Consider the following 27,691-nt stretch of genomic DNA (forward strand, 5'->3'; position numbering starts at 1 on the left):
TATGAAATAAGCAAAGCACAGAGGGATAAATACCACATATACTCACTCATATGTGGGAGCTAAGAGAGAAAGAAGGAAGGAAAGAAAGACCACAGTGGGTGTGTTGGACTTGCAGAGGGAGAGAACATTCTTTGGGTTACAAAGTGGAGTGGGTGTGAAAGGGGGAGGGGGAGGGAGGTTGGCGCTAACTGGGTGGGGGACACAGGGTACAAATGCTATTGGAGGTAATGGGTATGCTACCAGCATGAATCTGGCCTTCACATCATGGGCCCGAGGGGTGACGATCAGCTTTGTATCTCATGAATATTCATAACAAATAAAAAAAAAAAATTCCTACTACTACTCTCTGGTAAAGTATTCCATAATTTTTTTTTTTTTTAATAACCAATCTATCACAGGTGGAGCTTGTACAAAAAAATCTGTTCTTACAATAAAGAACTTGCCCTCACCCTGCTTGGACTAGCTACATTTTTCTCTGCCAGGTCTACTTTGGTCAAAACAAATATAGTCCTTCTTCCATGAGGATCCATTTGACTGACCAAGTCTGTAACAATACTGCGTTCAGCATCCACAGATCCATCTGAAAAAAATTTTAAAATGACACTGTAGTAATTGCAGAGTGGATTTTAGAAACTCAGCACAAGCTACCCTCTTATTTCTACATTATAGCAAGAAAGATTTTCCTAATACATTTATCTTATTTATGAAAACAAATATTAGCCAATAAAAATTTACATGATGTCTATAGTGAAATTTATCAAAATATTCCCAACTTCAATTCAATTTAATAATAAAATGAACAAGTAAGAAGAAAGGGCAAAAACCCATTTATCTTACCCATGTATGTTTATATGAGGATACTTTAAAATGTGTATGGAAAATAGAATTAAAAGATAACACAAATCTTTCCATGAACTTTTTGCAGTACTCTCGTATAACATGCATTATTTAGGGCAAACTTTGGACTGCTAAAGAAGGAAGCATATCAATATAATTAAAATCTTTTGATATGATTTACCTTGAATACATAGTATGATAGCATTAGGATTCTGCATATAAGCTTTGCTGATACTGAATATAGTCTCTTTTGTGTCAGGAGCCATGCCTGATGTCACAGTCTTTAAAAAAAAAAGATTTTAAATGTCATTATAAATGTTTACCACAATAGTAATAAAAAAAATACATGTTTTGTTTGTATACACTTACATTAATCACCCCTGGTAAGTCAACGAGCACCATCCTCTGTAGTCCAGGGCCTTTTACATTTAAGGATATAGTCTACTCAGGAAGAAAAAAATATTTGGGGGGAGTTTGTTAAGAATTTTTTTGGTGATACATACTCTGAAAATTCTCTATTCCATTCATTCAGATCTGATACTCAGAAAAAAGTTGTTCTTGGTTTGATCCAAAAAGTAATTATTCTAGAAAATTACTCATAAAATGATATGTTATGTGGAAAATTTTTTAAAAAATCTATGTACTTTGGAACAGCAACATAAACATCAATATCAACATCACTGTTTATTTGAAATCATAAACATTGGATTTCTATATAACATTGTTAAAATGAATTGCAACCCCTTACCTCAGGGCTAACAGTACAGCCTTCTTTTACACTTTTCCTCATTCGGAGTTCTATTTCATGTCTTAATGCTGCAAGCTATTAATGGAAAACAACAACAACAAAAACCCTAAAATAATCTTAGTTCACAAATATCCCATTTAATTGTCTTTTACAAACTTGTATGGATTATGAAGTTACACCTATGAACCTTAGATGAATTCTACTTACATCTTCCTCTTTGGTAAGATCAAACTCCCGAGAACTATCTTTAAACAAAGCCACATGGTGAGGACCTTCACTCAAAGTCACCTGAAATAGAAAAGTGAGATGTAATGATACACTTCAGGAGCATTCCCTGGAGCTGTCAACATGGCAGTTCTGAGACAACAATAATTCTGTGTACGTGTTGTTCATATGTATGTCACATGTGTTGTAATTTCCCAACAAGATAGCTCTTTACTTTTTATCTTCTATGACCTACAATGTTACTGCCTTTTTCTTTCCCCAGTGTTATACAGAGTACTAAGTACAAGATCATCACTCTAAAACTTGAAAAACTAAAAAAGAAAATCTTGTACTTAACTTGAAAGATGAATTTAGGTAAAGGAAAATTCATCTATTCAACATCTATTTATTGAGAATGAACTATGCATGAGGTGTTGTAGGCGGGGAAACAGAGTTGACTGTCCCTGTTTTAGGCCTTACATACTAGAGGAAATATACACAGACTTACTAGAGCAGTGTGGCAAAACCGAGGGTGCCACAGAAGAGAATCGCACTGCTTAGAAGGTAGCTAAGTCAGGCTTCACCCAAGCAATGACATTTGGGAAAGAAATTTGATAACAACATACATGAGAGTACTTCAAAAAGTTTTTGGAGAGATTTGTATTTTTTTTTAATTCTATTTTTCCACAAACTTTTTGAAGTACCCTCATATTAACAGTCAGTGGTTTCATGAAAACTTCTAAACTTCACATTTCTTAACTTTTCAACTGCAACTTTTTAAGCTTCTCTATATTTATACTATTTTATTTTTAAGATACATTTCCTTCCACTGAGATTAGCTGAACAAGCAAAAACAAAAAATGGCTGTTTGAAAGCAACCACGGTAGCCTTGACTAAGAGTCCAGGATCCCGAAGAATTTTGGGGGGATTTTTCTGTAGTTATTTTCCATCTGAGCACTTGCTTATTTGTGCCACAGGGCAGAGGCCCAAGAAAGAAGCTCAAAACATGTAGCAGTTATTGGGTTGAGCAGACAAAAATCAAAATTCAGGGTTATCCAACAGCCACAACTTAAGGTGCCAAGATCTTAGAGAGAAATGTCTGTAAAAATGTCTCCAAAAACTAAGCCCTACATTGATTGTGTGTACAATTTCCCTTCAAGACATTTAAATATTAAGAAACCAAACAGAAAAAAGATGCTAGACAGGTTAAAATGCTAAGTCAAGATTTTGGCAATTTCACTGTTCTGGGGAGACAAATACCTGGAGGTCCCAGAATCCACCAAGAAGAAGCCCTGGTTAATACTAGAGGACTAATGGTAAACTGGAAAGAAACTTATCCATTTCAAGGAAACTTGCTCATACTTTATCTGCCTGCCAGAACAAATTAATTCCTTCCTTTAATATCATCCACAGCTACAATTAGGGTGCTAGTAACAATGGAAAATGTAGGTTTCCAATGTTTTTACAATGATTATTGAGGATGATATGAGGTGTAGTCTGAAATTCATTTATTTTTTTCCTAGATTAGAAGTATCCCAAATTCCCATCAACAGTAAAACAGATATATGTGTGGTACATTCACACAATGCCAACCGAGAACAATGAAAAAAGGAACTAGTATCACACAACATGGTTCAAGTCATAGCCAGACCCAAAAAAGTGTACTCGGTATGAATCACAATAGACTGCCCAATACTCCTCTTTGTTGCAGTTATAAGCAGACGTCATTTCTTAAAGATTTTAGCAGCAGCCTCATTATTTCATTTTCTACCACTATTCATGCCATAATTCTTGGTGATTTCAATTTTCCAATGCTCCATTTACTCTATACCTACCCCACCAGTTGAACATGAAAGAAAAAAAAATAACATAACCATACAGATTTACTTTAAATTTATGTCCACACACCTAATTCAGCAATCCTAGTATGACTCAACTTCCTTTATCAATTCACTCCTGGATTCACCCCAATCTCTTAGGAAAGACTTCACTTTCTTCTCTTGCCTCAATCCCTTCTCTCTCCTAACAGCTGGTAATTTGGCTTCTTATTTCATTGAGGAAGTACAAGCAACCAGAAGGAAAATTCCACACATTCCACTTACTTGCCTCCACTGCTAAAGTCAATGATTGATTCTCAGTCTTCACCTTCCTTGATCTACGAACAGCATTTGACCTCATTGATCACTTCCTCCTCCTCGATAGTTACTTTATCTGACTTCTAGCACACTGCTGTTCTAGTTGCCCTCCTGTTGCACTGGCTGCACCTTCATATACCCTTTTGTTGTTTCCTCTTCCCTCAACCTCTTCATGTTGGGAGTCACCAGGATGCAATCCTTGGTCCTAAGTCTTCTCTGTCAAACTACTCACTCCCTTAGAGAGCTAATCAGGAAAGATCATAGCTTTAAATACTATCTTCAAATATGTGATTATGACTCTTAAATTTATGTCTCTAGCCCAGACCTCTCTCTGAACTTGTATATCTAACTCCTTATTTGTTATCACCCCACAGCAAGTCCAAAACTGAACTCCTGATCTTCCCCAAACATGATCTATTCATAGACTTCCCTATGCAAACTATATCCTTTAATTTGTTCAGGTCAAAAACCTCAAAGTCATCCTTGATGACTGACACATGACACTCTCTCCTCCCTATCAGATCTGTTAAGAAATCCTATTGATTCTACTTTTGAAATAGATTCATAACCCAATCATTTCTTATCACTATCACTGCTACTTCCCTGGTCCAGGTATTCCTTGGATACTCCAATTACCTCCCACCTGGTCTCCCTGGCTCTATCTTGCCTATAAGAAAATATCTCAAAAAGTTTGTGGAAAAATAGAATTAAAAGATAATGCAAATCTTTCCATGAACCTTTTGAAGTACCCTTGTATCTGTTTTCAGCACAGCAGCCAGAGTCTTTTAAGAGGCAATGTTGTTACTCTGCTCAAAGTTCTGCATTGGCTCCCCATTTTACTCAAAACAAAGTCTGCACAGAGTCCTACAAGGCCCTAATGATGTGCTTCTTCCTGCCCTCCATTATATTATCCCTCTGACTCTGTGACTTACTACTCTTCACTCTGGTCTAGCCACACTGGTTCCTTTGCTGTTCCTAGAACATGACAACCACCCAACCCCCTCAGGGACTTGACACTAGAACACTCTTGTACTAGATATCCACAAGACCACTTCCCTCACTTTTCTGCAAATTTTGGTTCAAAATACCACCTTATCAATGCAATCTACCAGCACCTTGGCACCCCATCCCCCTTGCCTGGCTCCACTTTTTCTTTTTTGCACAGCACTTATCACCTTCTAACATATATACTTTAATTATTTATTATGTTTATTATTTATTGTCTTTCTTCCTCTACTAGAACATATCCTCCATTATGGAAAAAATCACTTTTTTGTTTACTGACACATTGCCTAGAACAGTGCTGGCATTATTAAGTGGTCGGTAAGTACATGTTTAATAAAAAACTCTGTAGCCATATACTTTCTTCCAGTGACCATGGAAGAATTGTTAGTGCTTCTAAATATGGACAACCTGTACGCTGAATCCCAGCCTCCTTCACCTCAATGACTCTGCTCTTGCACCTTGTTCCATCTCTTGCATATTTTTCCTGTAGTAGATCATTACAATCAGCAAATATATGTCTTTAAGCACTCTTGTACTAGATATCCACAAGACCACTTCCCTCACTTTTCTGCAAATTTTGGTTCAAATACCACCTTATCAATGCAATCTACCAGCACCTTGGCACCCCCATCCCCCTTGCCTGGCTCCACTTTTTCTTTTTTGCACAGCACTTATCACCTTCTAACATACTGCACTCTTGTACTAGATATCCACAAGACCACTTCCCTCACTTTTCTGCAAATTTTGGTTCAAAATACCACCTTATCAATGCAATCTACCAGCACCTTGGCACCCCATCCCCCTTGCCTGGCTCCACTTTTTCTTTTTTGCACAGCACTTATCACCTTCTAACATACTGTATACTTTAATTATTTATTATGTTTATTATTTATTGTCTTTCTTCCTCTACTAGAACATATCCTCCATTATGGAAAAAATCACTTTTTTGTTTACTGACACATTGCCTAGAACAGTGCTGGCATTATTAAGTGGTCGGTAAGTACATGTTTAATAAAAAACTCTGTAGCCATATACTTTCTTCCAGTGACCATGGAAGAATTGTTAGTGCTTCTAAATATGGACAACCTGTACGCTGAATCCCAGCCTCCTTCACCTCAATGACTCTGCTCTTGCAATTGTTCCATCTCTTGCATTTTTTTCCTGTAGTAGATCATTACAATCAGCAAATATATGTCTTTAAGAATTTTCCCTTGACCCAACATATTTCAACTACTACTGCCCCATTTCTGTTCTTTTTTACAATAAAACTACAAAATCATTTATATTCACTGACTTCACTTCCAATATTCTCATTCTCTTTCACAGCCTCTTATTTATTTTACTCAGAATAAAATCTAAGACCTTGTAAGAGCTCAGTATAGCCTGGCCTCCCACTGCACCTCTGACATCCTTTTCCACTGCTCTCCCTCACTCAGTCAGCTCCTACCACACTGGCCTCCTGGCTGTGCCTCCTACAGATTTCTATACTAGGGATGATTCCCAATACCATAGATTAATTCTTTCATTAACTAAAAGTCTTCATCTCAACGCTATGAACAGGCCTCATTGAAGTGGTTACTTTCCTAAGGATCTTCATTCAAATAGCCTTCATTCACTAGCCTACCTTTCTTACCTTAACAGGAGAACGTGTCATCATCTCCCCAGATCCTCTTGGGAATATTCGGGCTTGAGCAATCATTTCCAACACACTAGTCTTCCCAGCACTCTGATCTCCAACCACTACAACCTTACCATAAAAACAAATAATACTTATTTATATTTTTCTGATACCAAATTAAGTTTAAATAGATTTGGAATGCTGCTCTGAATTTAGTCTTTTAAAATATCTACAGTTGGGCCAGCCCATTGCTCACTCAGGCGAGTGTGGTGCTGATAACACCAAGGCCACAGGTTCGGATCCCCATATAGGGATGGCTGGTTAGCTCACTTGGGAGAGCATGGAGCTGACAACATAAAGTCAAGGGTTAAGATCCCCTTACCGGTCATCTTTTAAATAAACAAACAAACAAACAAATAAACAAATAAAATATCTACAGTTAATAAAACATTTTTTTAAAAATCCATGAACAAAATGATGGTTGATACATGTATGCACACTGAAAATATAAACAGTAAAATATTAATTGTATTCATTATTTATAGCCAAATATTTATTTTAAAAACTTCAGCTAATTTAAACCACTGTTTCTAAAACCAGATTACTAACTTTCCACAAATCTTTTCCATAGCTTGTTTACTCTTTACAAACACATTTTCAATTCTATTAGGTTAAATTTCATTTATATGCCTAATTTAATCCTCCATTCAGGTATTTTAATATTACAAACATTATAAACATATAATGTCAAATGTCTGATTGCTTTCCTTCATAACATATAAATATAAGGTACTTATATTTACTTATACGTATAATGGACCAAAATAGAGTAAAACAATGTTCAGTGCTTAAGACATCACCTAGACCACATAACTAAGATTATATAGGCAAAAATATATATGTCTGTGTATATATGTGTATATGTGTATGTGTAAATATATACACATAATTTTTGAGAAGCTAAAGTGCTTTTTCTGCTAATGGGCAAGTTCATTGTCTATTAATTTTTTACTTACCCGCGGTAGATGATCTTGTGTATTATAACTGGCATCATAATCAGAGAGAACATCAAGAACTTCAGAATACATGTCAATCAAAGATTTCTGTGAAATTTTAAAAAATAATATAAAACAGTGAAAACTTTAAAGGAAAAGAAAGGAATACCACAAAAGTGTCAATAGAAGAAAAAGCTAATAAATTCAAATTGTTTTTCCATAATCATGGCATTGTTTTTCCCCAATTACATAAACGCATCTTCACAGTAAAACCTAAAATACAGAATAAATTTCCACTTCTTATTCAGTTTATTTTATTTAGAGGTATACTGATTTAATAGTTCATTAATTCAGGATTTTCTAACATTCTAAATGGTAACAGAGAGAAACTGTTTAATATTGATGCATTAATATTAAATGCCCAACAGAGGAAGACTATTAACACCAAAAAGGTCAAATAAGGAGTCAGGTGACCAACTAACAAGGACATTACTCTCTGCCAAGTTTGCAACATGTGTGTATGTGTGTGTGTGACAGAGAGAGAAGAGAAAGGACAGAGAGCACACTCAAGCGAGCACCCAAAGAAAGGATAACACTAGAGAAATGATCACCAAGAAGATTGTTAAACTGGTAAGAGTGGTTAAATACACTCTGACAACTGGACAGGCTAAAATACGAGAGCACCTGGGCAAATATCCTTTGTTCTTTCTCCCTGTAAAACCAAGATTGAACATGGTGCCTGTTCATAACAAGCTTCAAGTAAATATTTGATGAATGAATGAACAAATAAACAAATAAAGAGGCCTGGAAAAAGAGGGTACCATTGAGAATTTAATAATTAAGAATAAGTTTTAGTGCCAAGTTAAGAACAATACAAGGAGATTTCTTTTATCACTTAACACCTAGAAATAATTAAATGGCAAGCAATTGCCATCCCATTCACCTAAAAATAAACAAAAGATTTTTTATTACCATTGCATTTTATGAGAGAAAATACCATTTCAACATACGTATACACTTGGACATGGCTTTTCTCAACTGCCAAGTGCCACTTGTAAATAAAGTCATGCTGTTTATCTGTTTTGTACAGGCATGATTTAGAGTCAAGGCTACTAATGGATGTTGGTTAAACAAGAATTATATATCTTTGGATACTGGCTACAGAATGTATGTGCCATGATTTAAATATAGTTTTGCTACACATAAATTCTGTTTACTTGTATGAAATCTAAGTTAAAAGAATTACTTCAATTTAATTTGGCACACATTACTTGGTTTGGTGAGAAATAATACGGTTTCACTTATTACTAACGGTGGTTATCAATGTGCTGATGATAACAATGCCAGTATAAGGTTTTTCAAAAATTCTTGAAAATGCCTAAGAAACCTCACCCTATGAGAAAAATATTAACTTTTTTATAATTGAAAAAAGGGGCCTAATCATTCACCGAAAATACAAGTAAGGCAATGATGATAAGTCATATTTTAAACATCCACCAACTAACAATTCTGATTTTATAGATGCAGAAATTAAGCATAGAGACAAACTAGGTATTTCAGAAAAATAAACTGACTCACAAGAAATAACTCTTAAAATATAAAGATTTTATGGGTACAGTATAAAACAAATCTTTGAAGATTACAATTTGCTAAATGTGTTAATACAGGAAAAGACCATCCATCCCCCAAGGGCATTTATGTTAGAAAGAAACATGATAGAACATGACAGTTCCTTAAAAACTGGTATCAATGAACACACAATGTTAAATGGCAAAATTCTGAGAACAAATTAAGGCAAATTTAAAATACCTTAAGCTTTCTATGATGGATGCCTTTGTCATCTTTCTGCAACACTAACTTTCTCAATTCTTTATTCTCCTTTTCTAATCGTTCCAAGATTCTCTGATACTTTAACTGCAACAAAATAATACACATAATTACATACAAAAAAGATAAGTTAACAGATAATATTAATTGTCTAAATTAAAATCTTCCAGGGGGCTGGCTGGTTAGCTCAGTTGGTTAGAGTGTGGTGTTGATAACACCAAAGTTCAGGGTTTGATCCCTGTACCAGCCAGCTGCCAAAAATAAGTAAAAAAAAAAAAAATTAATTAATAATTAAAATCCTCCAAAATCCTAAAGTCTTATCTCCTACTGAAAATGAATTATTTCATTAAAAAGCTTCTATGAAACTGATGAAAGAATAAACTATGAATATTACCTCATAAAAACAGTAAAGTTCACCATTTTCTATAATAATTTACTATTTTAATTAGAAAATGCTTTGCTACTTACATTGAAAAAATTAAATTATTTAAAAATACTAAAAATGTAAGAATTTAAAGAAGCAAGTTCTTAAATACACTTTAAGAAGCAATATTTCCTATTACAGGGTAAGCATCCCTAATTTGAAAATCTGAAATCCAAAATGCTTCAAAATCCAAAACTTTTTGATCACCAACATGACCCTCAAAGGAAATGCTCATTGGAGCATTTCAGATTTTGGATTTTTGGATTAGGGATGCTCAACCAGTACATATTCTGCAACGACTCCAAAATCCGAAAAAAACAATATTTTGGATAAGGGATACTCAACCTGTATATCAAAATTTTAAGTCTTCATTACAGGGTCACTTGACAAAAATTCAAATTCTTCCTATTCCTCACATTGTTTTATGCTTTAATAGAGATAATATAAAATAGTAATAGCTAGTAGTACCTGAGCAAGCATTATGTGAAAGGCCTTTTATTATGTGTTTCACATGCATTGACTCCCTTAGCCTTCATAGGAACCACATAAGGCTGAAGATAAACTAAGATTAGGAACTTGAGGTTGGGAAGATTTGGTAGCCTGCCTAAGGTCACCCAGCTTGTAAGTGGTGGAGGAACAGGGTTTTTAATATAGGTCTGTCTGACTCAGAGGCTCAAATTCTTCCAAGTTTTGTTAAGCTTCCATGTCCTGAGATAAACAGATTTTAAGGAAGACTAATATGTTTAAACAGGTTATTTTGTTTAGCTGCTTGGTTACACATTTTCTTCTCAATAAGTTTGATCCTTTCTAATTGTCTTTCCTAGCCGTTATTTCTTCTCTAAACATTAACAATCACTCCTTCCTATAATTTTTAAGGAAGACTAATATGTTTAAACAGGTTATTTTGTTTAGCTGCTTGGTTACACATTTTTCTTCTCAATAAGTTTGATCCTTTCTAATTGTCTTTCCTAGCCGTTATTTCTTCTCTAAACATTAACAATCACTCCTTCCTATAATTGGCAGAATGTTTATGTCCAACTTAAAAAAATATCATACCTTTTACAACGGAAAACATTTCTTAGAAAAATTTTTAGTTTGTTGTTATCTTTCAATAACAAAGTAAATAACAGGAAATCATGATTCTGTCCTCAGAGTGTGCAACTTAAACCAAATTAAAGAAAAACATATGTAGTTGAACTATATAGTATGAAACAAGTAGAACTACAGGCTATATTCTGCTATAAATATATTCTTACTTAACTTTTTCATTTATATCTCATAATACTGTGTATATGTGTGTGTGTATGTCTGTGTATATATAAAATGAAATTGTGGTAGTATCTAAGAATTAGATCTTTGCTATTTAATCTGACAGCCACTAGCCACATGCAGCTATTGAGCACTTGAAATGTAGCTAGTCTGAATCAAGATGTGGTGTAAGCATAAAATACCTCATTAATATTTTTTATATTGTACTGGCCAGTTAGCTCAGTTGGTGAGAGTGTGTTGTTATAACACCAAAGTCAAGCAAGGGTTTGGATCCTTGTACTGGCCAGCTGCCAAAACAAATGAACAAAACTAGTATTTTTTATACTGATTACTATTTGGGATAGACTAGGTTAAATAAAATACACTATTAAAATTAATTCCACCTGTTTCTTTTTACCCTTTTTAATATGAAAATTTAAAATTATACATGTGGCTGGCATATTTCTACTGGACATCACTGATGTAGATAATCCCTTGGTTTATTATATCATGAATTCTCATACACTGTTATGTCAATGCCCAGTGGCTGACAATTGCACAAGTGGGAAGACTGATAACAATGGATATATGAGTGGTAGGATTTCCACTGGCTCATTTCTTTGTCAATATGGAATCAATTTTGGGGTCCACATTTTCTGGGGATGAAAATATTCTTTGGTACAGGGGCTAGTATGTAGTCATTCTGCAGAGATGTGCTTTTGGGCTGTTCCCCAAAGCTCAAGAACAATAATTCTCAAACTTTAGGATGTATCAGAATTAGATTGAGGAGTTCTAAAAGATTGTTGGGTTCTACTTCTAGTGTTTCTGATTCAGTAGAAGCTATGGTTCGAATGTTTGTCCCCTACAAAACTCATGTTGAAACTTAATCCACCCTGTGGCAGTATTGAGAGATGGGTCTTTAAGGGGTGACTGGTAATCCATTCATGGATTAATGGGTTAATGGATTAATAGGTTAATTGGTTATCATGGGAGTAGACTGGTGGCTTTATAAGAAGAGGAACAGAGACCTGAGCTATCAGGCTCAGCCCCCTTTGTCATGTGATACCCTGTGCTACCTCAAGACCCTGCAGTCCCCACCAGCAAGAAGGCCCTCACCAGATTTGCCCACTTGACCTTTGACTTCCCAGCCACCAAAGTATAAAAAATAAATTTCCTTTCTTTATAAATTACCCAGATTCAGGTATTCTGTTATAAGCAACAGAAAACAGAAAGAAAGTAGGTATAGGATGGGGCCAAGAATTTGCATTTCTAACAAGCTCCCAAAGAATATTGATGCTGCTGTTCCAGGGACCGCACTTTGAGACCAATGATTGATTCTTAACCCCTGGCTGCAAAATGGAATCACCAAGCTGAGAAGCCTCAAAAAAATGTACATGTGGTACCAACCAGGGCACTAGCGATTCTAATGTATAGTCAGGTATGATATTCAATGAATAGATATCAAGGAAACCTGTGACTCAAAATAAACTAGTTTAATTTCATTCCGATTGCCCCTTATTTTATTTTTTCCCTAAAAAGAGAGACCCAAGATAATAAGTCCTAAAGAGTTTAAAAATAACTTCTTAATTATTGTATATCACTGTTATCTATGGAGAATAATTGATGGTAGGACAATTTTGCACTATTACTCATTACACTGCACAGACAGGTCTTTAATAGTGATTTTATTATCAACTATATAAGAAAATAGCTATTCAAAGTAGTATCTTTTCACAAATATCTAGAAAAATATTATGTGATTGGTTTCAGGCTTCAGAGAAGTGAAGTAAAAGGTTCACAAGGGCTCATTAAAACAATGTGGTAGACTCAGCTCTAATTTCTTTAAATGTTACCTAAATTAATTAGCTTATCAATGTAAAAATGCAAGCATAAGTTTATAAGGACAAACGACTTTTGCCCTTTCAGGTTCACAAGGGCTCATTAAAACAATGTGGTAGACTCAGCTCTAATTTCTTTAAATGTTACTTAAATTAATTAGCTTATCAATGTAAAAATGCAAGCATAAGTTTATAAGGACAAACGACTTTTGCCCTTTCTTCATAGTTTTTTTAAAAATTAGAAGTACAAGATTCACTCAAAATAGGCTTTTACACATGAGTGAACTCTATACTTATCTAATTCCTTCCTTATTTCGCAATTAGCCTTTACATCTATCGATAATAAAGTTCTATCCTTAAACCATTCCAAATTTTGCTTTGTTGAAAAATAAATGTACACATCACCAAATTCACATTAAAACATAAGAAAAAGTCCCTGATTTTTATTACTCATCAGAATTACCTGAGTGTGCAGAAGTTCTTCTTGAAGTTGGTCAATTTTCTCTTTGTCTGACACCTAAATATTTTTTAAAAATTAATTTAGTTGAGTAGAATTAGGTTTATATAGAATGTACAGTAACTAAAATTTTTAAAAGTTATTAAGAGTTAAAACTAGTGGCTTTATATGCATATTTAATCAAAGCAACTTTAAATCAAGTGATCATTTAAGAAAGTAAAAATACTTGTCTGTATTCATCAATAAAAATAGCTCATCAAAATTTTATATTAAGAAGTATAAACTTTAAAAAGCAATCATTTTCCTGTTGCCATTCTAGTCATTTCTTAGGAAAGGCTTGTTAGAAAAATAAGAGATCAACATATATGGTTACCATATTCTTCAGAGATTGTTTGGTAGTAAAGTATAGGGACTTAGATACTTGGAGAAATAAAGCACTGATATCCCTCCAGAAACATGTTTTGGAAAATCAGATACATGTTACCATTAGCAGGTATTGAAAAAGCTTATTTGTCATCGTGTATCTTTAAAGAAAATATTATCCATTTTTGTACCGTAAGTAGGGAAGTATATAATAAATGCAAAAAACAATATGCATGTTTGGAGCTTTAAGCAGAGCCAGATGCTTGTTTTTAAAATCAGTTGCAATACAAGTTCTGCTAACCATAATATACAGAATATAGAGAATGCATCTGTAGCAGTGAAGCCAAGTAAAGAAACTAAAAGTGATGCGAACATAAAACAAATAGAATAAAATCAACAGGTATTGTGTAAACTACTTTGAACTGTTATCAACGCTAAGAGTTCTAAGATAAAACATTAAAAAACAAAGAGAATTATTGTATAACATAGTTTTAAAGTAGTCACAATACAATTCTAAATACAAAATACAAAAAAAATACAAATACAATAATCAATAAAATTATGTCAAATCCAAATAACTGCTTTGACTTCTTGGTGAGGTGTAAAAGTTGTTACTCCCAGCCTTTAAAAATAATTGTCTAATTTCTGAAAATCAAAATTTATAAATATGAATTTATTTCATCAGGAAAAAAAATCAAGTTAAATTCATATTCTTTTTCATTTAAATCCTGTTCACCTTCAGTCACTGGCTATTTAAGCGATCAAGACATCATGGCAGCAAATATAAACGAAAAAATTTTTAATGATTTGCTTATTGAGATAGACAGTAATAAGTCGTGTCCACGCTATAAAAAGTTACTTTCAGATTTCAATTCCTATTTCTAAATATTTTTTCAAAATTTTCCCCCAATTTTTATTTAAATAATACAGATGACAATGCTTGCTAAAAAACATAAGAGCATTGTTTTTCTTAAAAGCCTAAGCCTAAAAAAATCTTCAAAAATGATTTGGTAATTAGAAAAAAAGGTAATACAAACTTTAATTGTTTCCCATTCCTGTATTGCAAACAGAGATTTGCCGATAAAAGCTTTTTAAATTTTGATTATATGTGTTTGTATAGAATGGACAAGAATTACTAACTGCCTCCTACACTGTGAGGAGACAAGCAACTTGAAGAGGAGCCCACAACCCTAAGAACAAAATCTTAAAGGCCAATGAAAAGATAAATAATTCCGTATTATGATCATATAGCATGCAATCATACTGTAATAGTGTGGTCATAAAAAATGTGTTATGCTGATTAAATTGCCAATTCATTTTCAAAGGTACTTTGATTTACTTTGTTCCATTAAATATTTATCCAACTGCAGCTAAATTAATGAAATACATAAACAATATTACTATAAACTGTTTTAGTTTTGAATGTAAATATTTACTGATTTCATGCATTATATCCTAAATTTCTATAAAATCCAATATTAGTAGACTTCTGGGACAACTAAGATGTACAATCACACGAAAAAGTTAGAATGTTTACTATAAGCCAAGGGCTATAAAAGGTTAATTTAGTTAGTAATTTGATAAAGTAAAAAGGTTTATAAAAAGTTAAAATGGTACAAAGTTATTAAAATATTACAAATACAATCTTTATGCTAATTTTAGTATTTAGTAACCATAGCTGTTAAGATTTTTATAAATTTGGATTTTTAGGAATATTTAAATTATCATTTGCCTTTCTGGCACAATTGTTAAGAATACCTCAAGCATAGTTTACCAACATACTTCCTATCTGTTTAGTTTAATGAAATGTCAAAATTAATCTTGATGTTATATTAAAAGACAGGTGGTGTTGGAGTCAAAAATCAGACCTAATATTTTCTAGAAAACAAGATGGAAACCTTTAGGTTTATAAAACAAATAATAAAGACTGATGAGGAGATACTTTTACATATTTTGTTAAGAGAACATCACAAGCTATTTTTAATCTGTCACTTATTGTACATCGTAACTAGCAATTTGGGTATATTTTATTTTGATGTGCTTTACTAGTAAAATTCATCATAAAAACAACAACAAGTTCAAGTCCTGTTGTTTAATATATTCAGTTTGTATTAGGAAATTAATTTAAAACTCACCCTGACAGAAATGGGTATCAATGGTCTTGAAACCAGAACTTTTCTACAATTCCAGGGCTGTGAAACTGATGGAGAAAGAGCGGAATCCTCTGCAGAAAGAAGCTAAAGCTGAAAGAGGAAAAACCTTTACTAACTCCTTACAAAACCAAGCCTGATTATAAAATTTTAAGTGTTTCTTCCTATTAAGCCATTGTGGCCATTCTGAAATACTGAAATACATATATAAAATAGTCGTAAAAATTTCTACGTATGTGCACAAATCCATAGGAGGCAAAACTACCAACGGAAGTTTTATTCTACTGTCTAATTAAGCACTCTTGCTTAGAAGAATCAGGAAAAGCCTGGTAGTTGTTACTAGGATACTAAAAAATGCAGACCTACTTATATTTTTAAGAAGGCAAGGGAGAAAGAATGATTAAAAAGCAACAAGAAGTACCTGTGTTTTGTGCCTCAAGTAAACCTCAAATGCCTGGAATGATAAAAACCTCATGAATTAGGATTTTGATCATTATGACAGTGAAGAGCTGAAAAATCATCTCTGTACTAACTATAGGGGGAAAAGAGGGGATGATACAGTAAGGAAATGGTCTTTCAGGATAGTAAAGGGAATGATTTCATTACAGAAGAATGTAAATTATTTTTAAAGTCCGTTTACTTTTACACAAGGTAATCACAAAGTGGGCAGGAACAGGCCTGTTTGGTACTCCAGTAAATGTACCTTAATATACAAACAGATGAAGTTACGGTCACGTCAGTCTATTTTACGAATGGGGAAAGGGAGGCATAAAAGTGTTAAATCAATAATCGAATAAATATTAGAAATAGTAACAATGTCTCTGAGCCAATTAAAGATTACTAAAGTAGGCCTAAAATGAACATTAATCTTTGGCAATGCAGAAAATGAATCGGTACTCATTACTAATATCTTATCAATTGTCAGATTCAAAAGCATATCGATTATCTTAAATTGCATCTTAGAATCTTACAATGGCAGGTCTATGAGACTCATTTCAAATTATTATAGCATTATTGGAAAAACACTTAAGAACAACTTGTAATTAGAACTATATTTATATTTCTAAGTAACATACCAGAACATACTAGCTACTCCCCCTTCTCTCTGTAACAAAACTAAGGAATGGACAGCTCAGCCTGAGCATCCAATTTGTTAGAATATTTAAATGGTACACTCACAGCATACAGAACAAAAAATGTTAAAGTACCATTTAAAATAAGTCCCTCCCTGGATTAAAACATCTACTTCAATTTAACCATGTAGGAAGACAGCTTATTATTTTCTTTTTCTACTTATGTTATTTATTCACTGAAAACTAAACCATATACAGGACTTGATTCCACAGCCATGGAATTGAGAAAAGCCAGGAAGTAACACTGAAAAAATAAATGGAATTATGATAAATGCTCTCAAATATTAACCACCACCAAATGAGATAAGGTTAGCCAGCAGAATTATTGCACTGACATTATCTATAATATTAGTTGATTTAAATACCATAACCTACAGGAAGTTAATTATATGACAATCTTTTTTCCTGAATAAAGTTTGTATACAACTTTAAAGATTTTTTGATCTAATAGATGTAATATAACTAGCTGGTTTCAAGATCTCAGAGTATAATTTTAAAATCATTACATTTATTTCACTTTGATCTAAAATTCTCTTCAGAACATGAACCTTGGGATCTACCCTGTGGGATTACCTAACGGCCAAAACCATATTTTTAAGGATCTCTTCACTGCACTAACCAAATATTTTTATAAATTTATGCTTTTTATTGGAATCTGTTCTTTAGTGATAAGGATTATATCAAATTTCTAGTGTTCAATCCCTCAGTGGTCCAAGGTGAAAATTTATTTGCACTCACCTTATTGATTAATGTGGAAAATTTATGCAACATTTATCGAAGTGTATAAGAACTGCAAGCCTTTGCCCAAAAGTTAAGTCAAAATAGTTATCTTCTTTTTTTTTTTTCTTTTCTTTCTTTTTTTTTTTTTTTTTCTTTTCTTTCTTTTTTTTTTTTCTTTTCTTTCTTTTTTTTTTTTCTTTTCTTTCTTTTTTTTTTTTCTTTTCTTTCTTTTTTTTTTTTCTTTTCTTTCTTTTTTTTTTTTCTTTTCTTTCTTTTTTTTTTTTCTTTTCTTTCTTTTTTTTTTTTCTTTTCTTTCTTTTTTTTTTTTCTTTTCTTTCTTTTTTTTTTTTCTTTTCTTTCTTTTTTTTTTTTTTTGTCTTTTTCAGTGTCCGGCAACGGATCGCAACCCTCAGTGCTGCCCCCGTACCAGACCAGGGACCGGCAACGGGATCGCAACCCTCGGCGTTGCTCCCGCGCCTCGCTCAGCCAGTGAGCGGGAACCGGTCTGTATGTGGGATCCGAACCCTCGGGCGGGAGCGCCGCCACGCTTCCCAAGCGGTGCACTATCCAGTGCGCCACCGGGCCGGCCCAAAATAGTTATCTTCTATAAAAATATAAATATTGCCAGTTGATAAGTTTTAGCTAAAACAAATAAACTTCACTCTTTAAATTATTTACATTGGTCACCTACAGCTATCCTTTTCACTTCAGAAATAAAACTTGGAGAACAAATAAGAAGACAAATTGGCTACAAATTTAGGGTGACCACAAAAACAGTGATATATAATTTTATTCTAAATACAAATCCATAGACCCTCACCAATAATCTAATTTGCAGAAACTAATTTCCTATGCTTGAGCTTAATATTTTGGGCTTTATCTATACTACCCATTCCCAGAAAGTTACATATCTATGTAATGTATCTTTTATATTTTTAGTTGGGCAAAAATAATTTCTCCTAATTGGAGTCCATGAATGGATTAAGGTGACATGATCTTGGCAGAAATGGCTGATTAGTGTGAACATATCAGTAGCCCCCTTACACCATCCATCACCTTGCGCTTCTGTTGGGCATAGCTCGTGCTATATTGGCCAGCGGCTCTGCGTGCTTCCTCTTCATGCTCTTGAATTTGCTGTTGTAAGAGAATGAGCTCACCAAGCAGACCCTGCCATGAGTTTACAATGAGGAGAAGAGGAAAATTGGGGAGGAGAACAATGTTAAACCAAAGGGCACAAAAAAGGAACAGATGTAAGAAAGGGAGGGATGGATAGCTTAAAACCAAAATGGAAACCCATGTACCTTTAAAGCCATCATACAATCGGGTTCTGTACTACATTTCCATTTTTCCCCTCAGTAAAATTAGATTCTCAGAAAAATAAAACAGCATAGTTTAAAAAGTGAAAAGGAAAATGCAATAATAAGTGCTCAATAAAATGAGCCAGATATACAATATTAACATACAGTAAAACCTAGACTAAATGGAATGCTCAAGGAAGGTGGTACTGTAATTCATTAAATTTCCTGGTAACAGGAAAATCAAGAAAACAAATATTTCAATACTTATTTTTGAATTGCCACTGTATTTTAGCATATGTTCCTGACTTGAAACATATGGGGGAAAAACACCAGAACTGATTTTTTAACAGTGTTGATCTTACAGGCATAAATCTTCTAAGTCTCAACCATAATTCTCATAAGACTAATTGGAGGATCATAACAGCTTGTTTACCTATTAAATTATTCTTAACTAAATATTTTTCCTCGGTATCTAATATCTTCGGTTAAAGATTACAGTCCCTCAAAACTAATTCTCATAAGACTAATTGGAGGATCATAACAGCTTGTTTACCTATTAAATTATTCTTAATTAAATATTTTTCCTCGGTATCTAATATCTTCGGTTAAAGATTACAGTCCCTCAAAACCCTATTAATTTGAGTTTTCTAGCATCAAGTTAATTAAGGCTTTACATTAATTCATACATTCTATATGCCTTTGCACATAAGCTTATTTGACTAAAATTTAGGGTTATTTTTTATGAACTAAAAATAATGTTTTAGGTTCTATTTTTACTTTATATAACATCAAATAACTAGTTTGACTGAATTTTCACTTTTTATAAGCTGTTTTGACATTAAATAGAATAGCCTCTGAGAATATAGCCAAGCATATGTCAGTTACTACCCAAAAGCACTATAAAAGAACATAATGAAGATTCACAGATAATACAGATATTATGAAAATTAAAAATGAAACAAAAACCAGTTTAGAGCTATGCATAAAATAATCCCCTTTTCTATCTCTAAAATTCATTTCATTTAATAATCATAAAATGTTAAACTGGTACAATTTTTACTACAACATATTCACATGTGGTATGATATTTAAAACACATGTCATTTTCTGTACAGTATTTGTAATTGCTGGCCTATAGATAATTGATCTCATGAAATGTGAAGGAAAAGACAACTAAGAATTGACAGTGTCACAAGCCTTCTATTTTCTCAATTAGAAATACTAAAATGTAAAGTTCTAGTGAATGAGGTAACCATTTAATTTGTACAAGAATAATGTTCTGGGAGAATAATGTGCTGAGCTTTAAAAGTCATAAAAATTTTTTTTAAATTAGAAAAATTAATATTTATTAAATAATCTAAATTAGGAGTTTTAAATAGCTTGAGTTTTCTTAAATGAATACCAAAAACATTTTATTTTGCATAATTAACAAGTCTCTAAAATAATACACTTATTATTTATTATTTCATACACATACTGGTTTACATAACATCCAAAATTTAATTAGTAGACTCATCCAGAGGCTTAATTACTTAATCCACCTTATATAGCCCAAAGACTTAAATAAACATACAAGTTTTCCAGAAAAGAATTAAATACAAACAGAAAAGTTAGTATTATAGTAAAACATTTTAAATTAGAGAAAAATTAACATACAATTTGGGAAATTTTAATTTTGTTCAATTCTTCCTTTTAATATACTAGGCTATAATTATTGCCAATATCAGACAATGAATGAAACTGGTTAATTTACTATTAATCAAAGGATGAATCTAATTGATTTTTCCACAGGACAAGTGAAATTTCAACATTTGTTTCCAGACTCAGTAGTAGAAAATATATTTATAAAAACTTGAAGTTATCTCTAAACACATGTTTTAAGTAAATCAGTTTTATGGTCACTGACAAATCTATCAAAAAAAGACAATGCCAACTAACTCACTATTCGCTTCATTCCCATAATTTTTTGTGATTTTAAAAATATCACTGCTTTTCATCAAGTAGAAAGAAAAGAAATCTGACTTATTTTCATTCCTTTGGCCACTTATCATAATCACTTCTTCCAATCATCTAAGTGTTTAGATTTCTCAAAACCATTCCCTTTAAAGAAGGCTTTCTATGTTGGTTTATACAGCAGTATACTTGCTGTATTTATATACTACCAGTATTCTAATTTATAAAATGCCAAAGCAGTGAGAAAATATTACATATTTCTTAATTCTGACGGTCTATCAGGTACACAATTCCTATGTATAGCTTGAACATCCCTCCCTAATTCATTACTTATATCTATATACAACTGTCTGGTAACAGAAAACACCCTCTTTCTAGTGACACCTCACTTTCCTTCCAAATTTGTTATTGAAACACTGCTATATGAAGACAGTTGAAATTAACGAGGTTGCCTTTCTCCAATTTTAGGCATGAAATCTCACCCTAAATATCAAGTGATGAGCTATACAGCTTCTAAGCTAAGGCCATGAGCAACAGGAAGAGGAAGAAATATTTACCTACAGTGCAAGATACATTCCTCATATGTATAAGACATTTTTCACAACAAACATTTTCCCTAACTTGGACATTTATCCCTCAAGAAATTACACAAATAATTATTTTTAAAATAGTATATATTATATATAAAATACAGTAATTGTTATATTAAGAACTGCAGTTGATATACTCTCTAAACATCTTCTGGTATTGTGAATTTGACACTGCAGTTTTCAGTCTTATATTTCATACACAGTGTTCTCAGTTTTTTAAAAAAAATTATAACATCAGATCAAGAAAATCAGTAACAAGTCCAGAAACCAAAATATCAACTGAAAATGCCATGAGCCTAAAAGTTAATGAGTTTGGTAGAAAAGATTTTAAATAATCTTCAATGTCTTCCCACAAATTCATATGTTGAAACCTAATCCCCAGTTTAATACTATTGGAAGTGGGGCCTTTGGGAAGTGATTAGGTCATGAGGGCTCTGGGATCAGTATCCTTATAAAAGAGCCTCCAGAAAGCTGCCTAGCCTCTTGCATCATGTGTGGACAAGGGCCATCAGAAGACAACAAATCTGCCAGCATCTTGATCTTGGACTTCCCAGCCTTCAGAGTCCAAAGCCTTGGACTTCCCAGCCTTTCTGTTGTTGATAAGCTACCCAGTTTATGGTATTTTTGTTATAGCATCCTGAACAGACTAAGTAAGACAATTTTAAGTACCTCATACAAAGGTTAATTCTGTTGGAGTGAGAAAGACTGAAGCCATGCTGGGACCTAAAACTGCCTGAGCTGCAGGGCCAAGCAGGGGGTTAAAAAGGACAGTTTTTTTCTCTCCATTCTCTCCTCCCATCCTCTGACTTTCTTATCTTGCTTGCTAAGTAGGAAAACAAGGCAAAGAAACTAATTAGTACTTTGCAAAGCTAACAGTTCTTTCTTTGAGACTTGTAGAGTTTTGAGAAATGATCAAGGCCAAAAGACTGGAAGCTGACCTTGGGCACCGCCAAGTACACCAGGGCAAATCAAAATCTTGTGGGGTCCTGAGAAAATAACAAAGATGAGAACAGAAACCAGACAAGGCCTTGGCAAGACCTTGTACCTGACCCATAGACATGGACCCCTCATAACTCGCATCTCGTTTTCTCCTGCTTTTCACCTCCCACATTCCATTCCTTCCTTCGAAAACCCCTCAGTAAATCTAAATCATTGAGATGGGAAAGCCTACCATCTCCTTCAGCTGAATACATCTGCTTTTCTAACACCAACCATTTAACTTCTGAGTTTTTTTTCTTCTTAAGGAAGCAGGTGGCTGGATCTGAATTTGGTAACACTTCAAAGAGTTCATAGAAAGATTCATATCATCTTTTAATTTTATTTTTCCATGAACTTTTTGAAGTAGCCTCATATGTGAGTACATTTATAATACTATTATTTCTAACAGTATTTACAAATTCTACAGCAAAATAAGGTCCATATCCTTTCCATTTTTATACCTAGCACCTAGAATAAGGTCTGAACACAAGATGTGTTATAGCCAGCACATACATGAGGGCTTGGCACATGTTTGTTACTCAAATGAACCAAATCATGATCTACTTTTACCTAATAATAATGTAAAGTTTCTAGCATAAAATCCAAATTGGTTCCTAAAAATGTAAGTAAGCACATTAACCCCACAACCCATTTTCCCATTTTTCACAATCCCCAGAAATGACGCCATAGAAGAAAAGTGAGAAGAAATACTCTTGTTAACTCACACAATATCTCAAAGTGGAAGAAAATGATCATTTTCATCAAAATCCTCTTTCTTTTCCTCCTCTTAAAAGCCAACATTTATTTAGTTTTATCAGTGCCAGGTCTTATGCTAAAGGACCTTATATAATCCTCACAACAACCCTATCAGGTAGGGGTTTCCCCTTCTACAGAAGAGGAAACCAAAAACTCAGAGACGCTAAAGTAACTTGCCCAAGACTACACAGTTTAGAAAGCAGGCAAGGCAGTGTCTGAATCTAGGCATTGTGACTCCTAATTCTGTATCTGATACCATCCTGTAATACAGTCTCACTATTTTCAAAGTGTCTTTGACCCATTAGGTTCAATCTACATTTAAAAGAGGAAAATGGTAATACTATAATACAATAGAAGGCACATTTAAATTGCCCTTTAGAGCAGGAGATGGCAAATTTGGTGGGCTGGCAGAGCAGTCTATAGAGACATTATTGCCTGCAAGCCTAAAATATTTACTATCTGGTCCTGTAAGGAAAAGTTTGCCAACTGCTGCTTTAGAAGTTTTGTAGTAATTTTGGTTGGTCCAGCAAAGGAACTTTTCCCCTTCCATCTAAAAAATATTCCTAAGTACTAAATAACTTTTCAAAGTTTGAATAGTTCTGCTATCGGATTAGTTAAAAAGAACTATTTTTCCCTCTGAGTAATATGTAACTCTGTTGAAGATATTTATAGCCAACTGAAAATGTTTATTATTGGTTATCAGAAGGATATAGGTCTTTCCACTTGGGATTATTTAACTTGCTCCATCCAGAAATACCACATCCCATTTTACTATTAGGACAACTTTTACAAATAATTTTAAGAGATGAACGAAATAGCTTGACTATTACCAATAGTTATCAATACTACAATTTCTACTAAATCCCATTTTTCTAAATTGTTACCTAAAAACAGTGTTTTATATATATGTACATATTAAATAAAAATATTTACTGTTTCTTGAATGACATATATGGGCAGTGTGCTTACCACTGTGAATTAAAGTAAGACTTTTGCCATTCCACTTTAGCTCATGCAGATACTCCCTACTTTTCTTCCTCTGATCCCTCAGCTTCCTATCTACTACACTCCAGTACACAAGATTCTTAACACTCTAGTTAAGAATCTAACGAGGTATAGCTGCTAGCTGTCAGTTGCTCAGGAAATATACCACTTCCTGAACCTGTGGTACTTGATGGTGCTGGTTGTAAGAATTTAATTTCGCCGCAGTTACATTATTTTTGCATAAGGAATCTCACAAATGTAAATCCTACTTAAGCAACACTGCTTTATTACAATTCAGAATACCAAGTACACAAACTACTTTTATAGCCAAGTTCTCAATAGTTGCCAAACATGAAGGCCAAGAAGAATTCACAAGTAATTAGAGCAAAAATCTTTGGTCCCTCCCTTGTTGGCATCAAGCAAGTTTACTTACTGTTAATTAGCCTCTCTTCTGCCAAGTTAAATCAATCAACTAATTTTGCTAAGAGCTCAACACTATCCTAGGTGCTCTGAGAACAGAGATTTAGTGACAGAAATGGCCCATTAAATACTAAGAACACAAGCCAAAGTAAACAGTGTTTCATGTGGCAAGTGTTTAAGCACTGAGAAGAGTATAATTAACAGAACTAAAATGGTTATGGAAGAGTTCATGAAGGTGACAATTGACCTGTGATTTAAAGATGAGTGGAAAGTTGTCAGGTAGAAGAATAAGGTAGGTAGAAAAGAAACAAGAGAGATATTTCAGATGAGAGGTACAACATAAACCGTAAAAGTAAAAATTAGAGTAACTAATGTGTGGAGAGGGAGAACATTAATGTATTATCATTTAATAATTATATTTAAAACAATAATACTACTTTTCATGATTTGGGTCTTTAAAAAGTCCTTCAAATATTTTCTGTAAGTTATAACTGTACTTGTTACCTTCAGAATGGCCCTATCCTTTTTCTGTGAGATGCTTATGACCAATCAGAAACAAGATAGAACAAAAGCACAGATAATAAAATGTCTCATTTGGCAAATCAACTTTCACTAGAACACAACAATCTTGCAGAATCTAAAAAAGGAGATACACTAAGTGGTCTTGTCATCTATATATTTTATGACTGATATACAAAAATCTACTGATTTACAAATCAAATGAAATTAGGCTCACCACTCCAATTCCCAATTTGCCTTCAGGTAGTTCTGAAGGTATCCAGATCATGACAATATTACTCAGTTCACATCAAGGGCTTTATAATATTTTCTTCCAGTGGACACAAGTTTTAAAATTTTTGATTAACAAGAAGCACTTATTAAAAAGTGGTTTCACTGCATGTTAATCATACCTTAATAAAGTAGTTTAAGTTAGGTTAAAATAAAGTGGTTTTACTATTTTTCCAATGTTTTATTAATTGAAGATACATATAAAAGTTTTTGATCAACATAACATAAATAACAAGTGTCCACAAACTGAAGGGATATAAATCCAAGCAAAATCAAAGAAACTTAATGTTTAAACTGTGCAGCATTATATGGAAATATGTGCTTTCTGCAGACTTTTTGAAGACCTCTATTACAAATTTCTAGAACACCTAAATGCTTAATGACCTAGGCTGGAAACCCCAGGTAATCAGTTCATCAGGTTGTTCATTCCATCTGACTCAAGTCAAACTATCTGACACCTGTGCTTGAAGACCTCTATTACAAATTTCTAGAACACCTAAATGCTTAATGACCTAGGCTGGAAACCACAGGTAATCAGTTCATCAGGTTGTTCATTCCATCTGACTCAAGTCAAACTATCTGACACCTGTGTTCCCCTCAACTCCTTGTCACTTTCACTTCAGCTGACATTGAGTGGTCCTAACTGTTCCTCTACTTGCCAGTAGTTCTCCAGATGTGTTTTCCTATTAGAAAGGATAAATCTTTTTTTTATTCTTTCTTTCTTTTTAATCTAGTTGTAAAAATGTTGATTCACATTTACCTTTACATTTCTAGAGAAAGTCTACCCAGAAACTTTGTTACAAACCTGATAACCATTAAACTATCCCCAAACTGCTTCAAACCCTAAATGCTACTGTAAATGTAGGGCTCTCAGATACCAGATTGAACCAATCAAAAAGGCAACAGCTAAACTCTGGATGCCATCCTACCTCCTCTGATTATCGCCCAAATTTTCAAATGATGTCTGAGTGATTTCAAAAGGTTACTGCTAAGCTAAGATCTCCCTTTGCATGTTTACATTCAAACAGCAATTTGTAAAGAAGTCTCTTAAAATCAGTTTATCTACATCTTATCTGAGTGGTTCATTATTCTCAAACATCACAGGCAACAGTCAAGCCATGGAAACACAATGCTTCGTATTAACAGAATTTAAAATCATCAGTTGGGGCTGGAGATACTTTTTTTGCATAATAAGTTTTTATTCCGGGATTTGCTACAATTTGATTTAACCTATAATGAAAACGGTTTAATTACAGCTCTAGATTCAGTATTTATAACAAATAGTTGGGGAAAAAAAAAAAAAAGTTGGTGAGTAATGGGCAAAAAAAAAAAAAAAAAGGAATCACCATAAATTAAGAAAAAATTAAAAGAAAATAAAATTTAAAAAGAAAAAAATTAAATTAAAATAAAATAAAATAAAAATTAGAAAATTAAAAGTCTACAAGGGGCATTTATTGTCAGACAAGCAAAGGAGTAAATTATAACATAAAGCAATAAATTTACTGGCATTTCTACTGTATAAAAGAAAATTTGTAAATATAATTAAATTCCAAGATACACTTTCTTGCTGTTTCTGTATTGCAGAACTCCCAGTCAATTACTGATTATTCGTTTATCACCTTAGCAGGGTTTTAAGGAAATCATCTGAGTCAAACCCTGAAGCAGGTTTTTATTAACCAAAGAGATCCTGGGCCATCTCAGAAAGAAAACAGATATGCAGAACTCCCCTAACGGATTTAGGCAAAAAGAAATCTTGTCATTCAAAGAACCAACTCCTCTACCACACCTGTAACTAAGGTTCCCTCTCCCCACTTAGATTAGCTTGTCTCTGCACATTAAGTTTAACTGCGTTAAGGACAAGGCTTTGGCTCAAAATAAGCTGCATGTATTAGGCTAATTTCTATTTAATTTTTTCCCCCAGTAGCATGAATAACCAAGAGTGTCCTTTGGTTAAAATAGTGTCAATTCAAAGTGTATCAAAAAAGATTAAATTAAAAGGCAAAAACACATACTCATATTCGAAATGTTTTCTCTGAAAGATAAAATTAATAGGCAAAAGAAAAAAAATCTTTTGAAATATAATTAAAATTTGGAATATCTTGTAAAAAGTTCAAAGTTGAAGGACAGGGAAAGAGATAGAAACCTATATATAGAAATTATTTCTTCTTCCTGCTCCCCAAATAAACATAAAATTATTTCCTCTGATGTATTAAAAAACAAT

General features: G+C 33.3%; 1 protein-coding gene across 1 annotated transcript in view; it reads right to left on the reverse strand.

Annotated features, from left to right (window-relative positions):
• OPA1 (optic atrophy 1 (autosomal dominant)) overlaps window positions 1-27,691 on the reverse strand; it is a gene marked incomplete at its 5' end in the record, with an annotated part of 96,090 nt that overhangs the window by 63,652 nt on the left and 4,747 nt on the right. The window contains 9 exons of the mRNA XM_008589883.1: window positions 450-580; window positions 1,019-1,118; window positions 1,207-1,278; window positions 1,586-1,660; window positions 1,793-1,873; window positions 6,563-6,676; window positions 7,564-7,650; window positions 9,352-9,456; window positions 13,343-13,396. Of these exons, the coding sequence (XP_008588105.1) occupies window positions 450-580; window positions 1,019-1,118; window positions 1,207-1,278; window positions 1,586-1,660; window positions 1,793-1,873; window positions 6,563-6,676; window positions 7,564-7,650; window positions 9,352-9,456; window positions 13,343-13,396 (819 nt within the window). The remainder of the gene's footprint in view (window positions 1-449; window positions 581-1,018; window positions 1,119-1,206; window positions 1,279-1,585; window positions 1,661-1,792; window positions 1,874-6,562; window positions 6,677-7,563; window positions 7,651-9,351; window positions 9,457-13,342; window positions 13,397-27,691) is intronic.

This window comes from Galeopterus variegatus, unplaced genomic scaffold, assembly GCF_000696425.1.
Source record: "Galeopterus variegatus unplaced genomic scaffold, G_variegatus-3.0.2 Scaffold5724, whole genome shotgun sequence".
NCBI classification, from domain to species: Eukaryota; Metazoa; Chordata; class Mammalia; order Dermoptera; family Cynocephalidae; genus Galeopterus; species Galeopterus variegatus.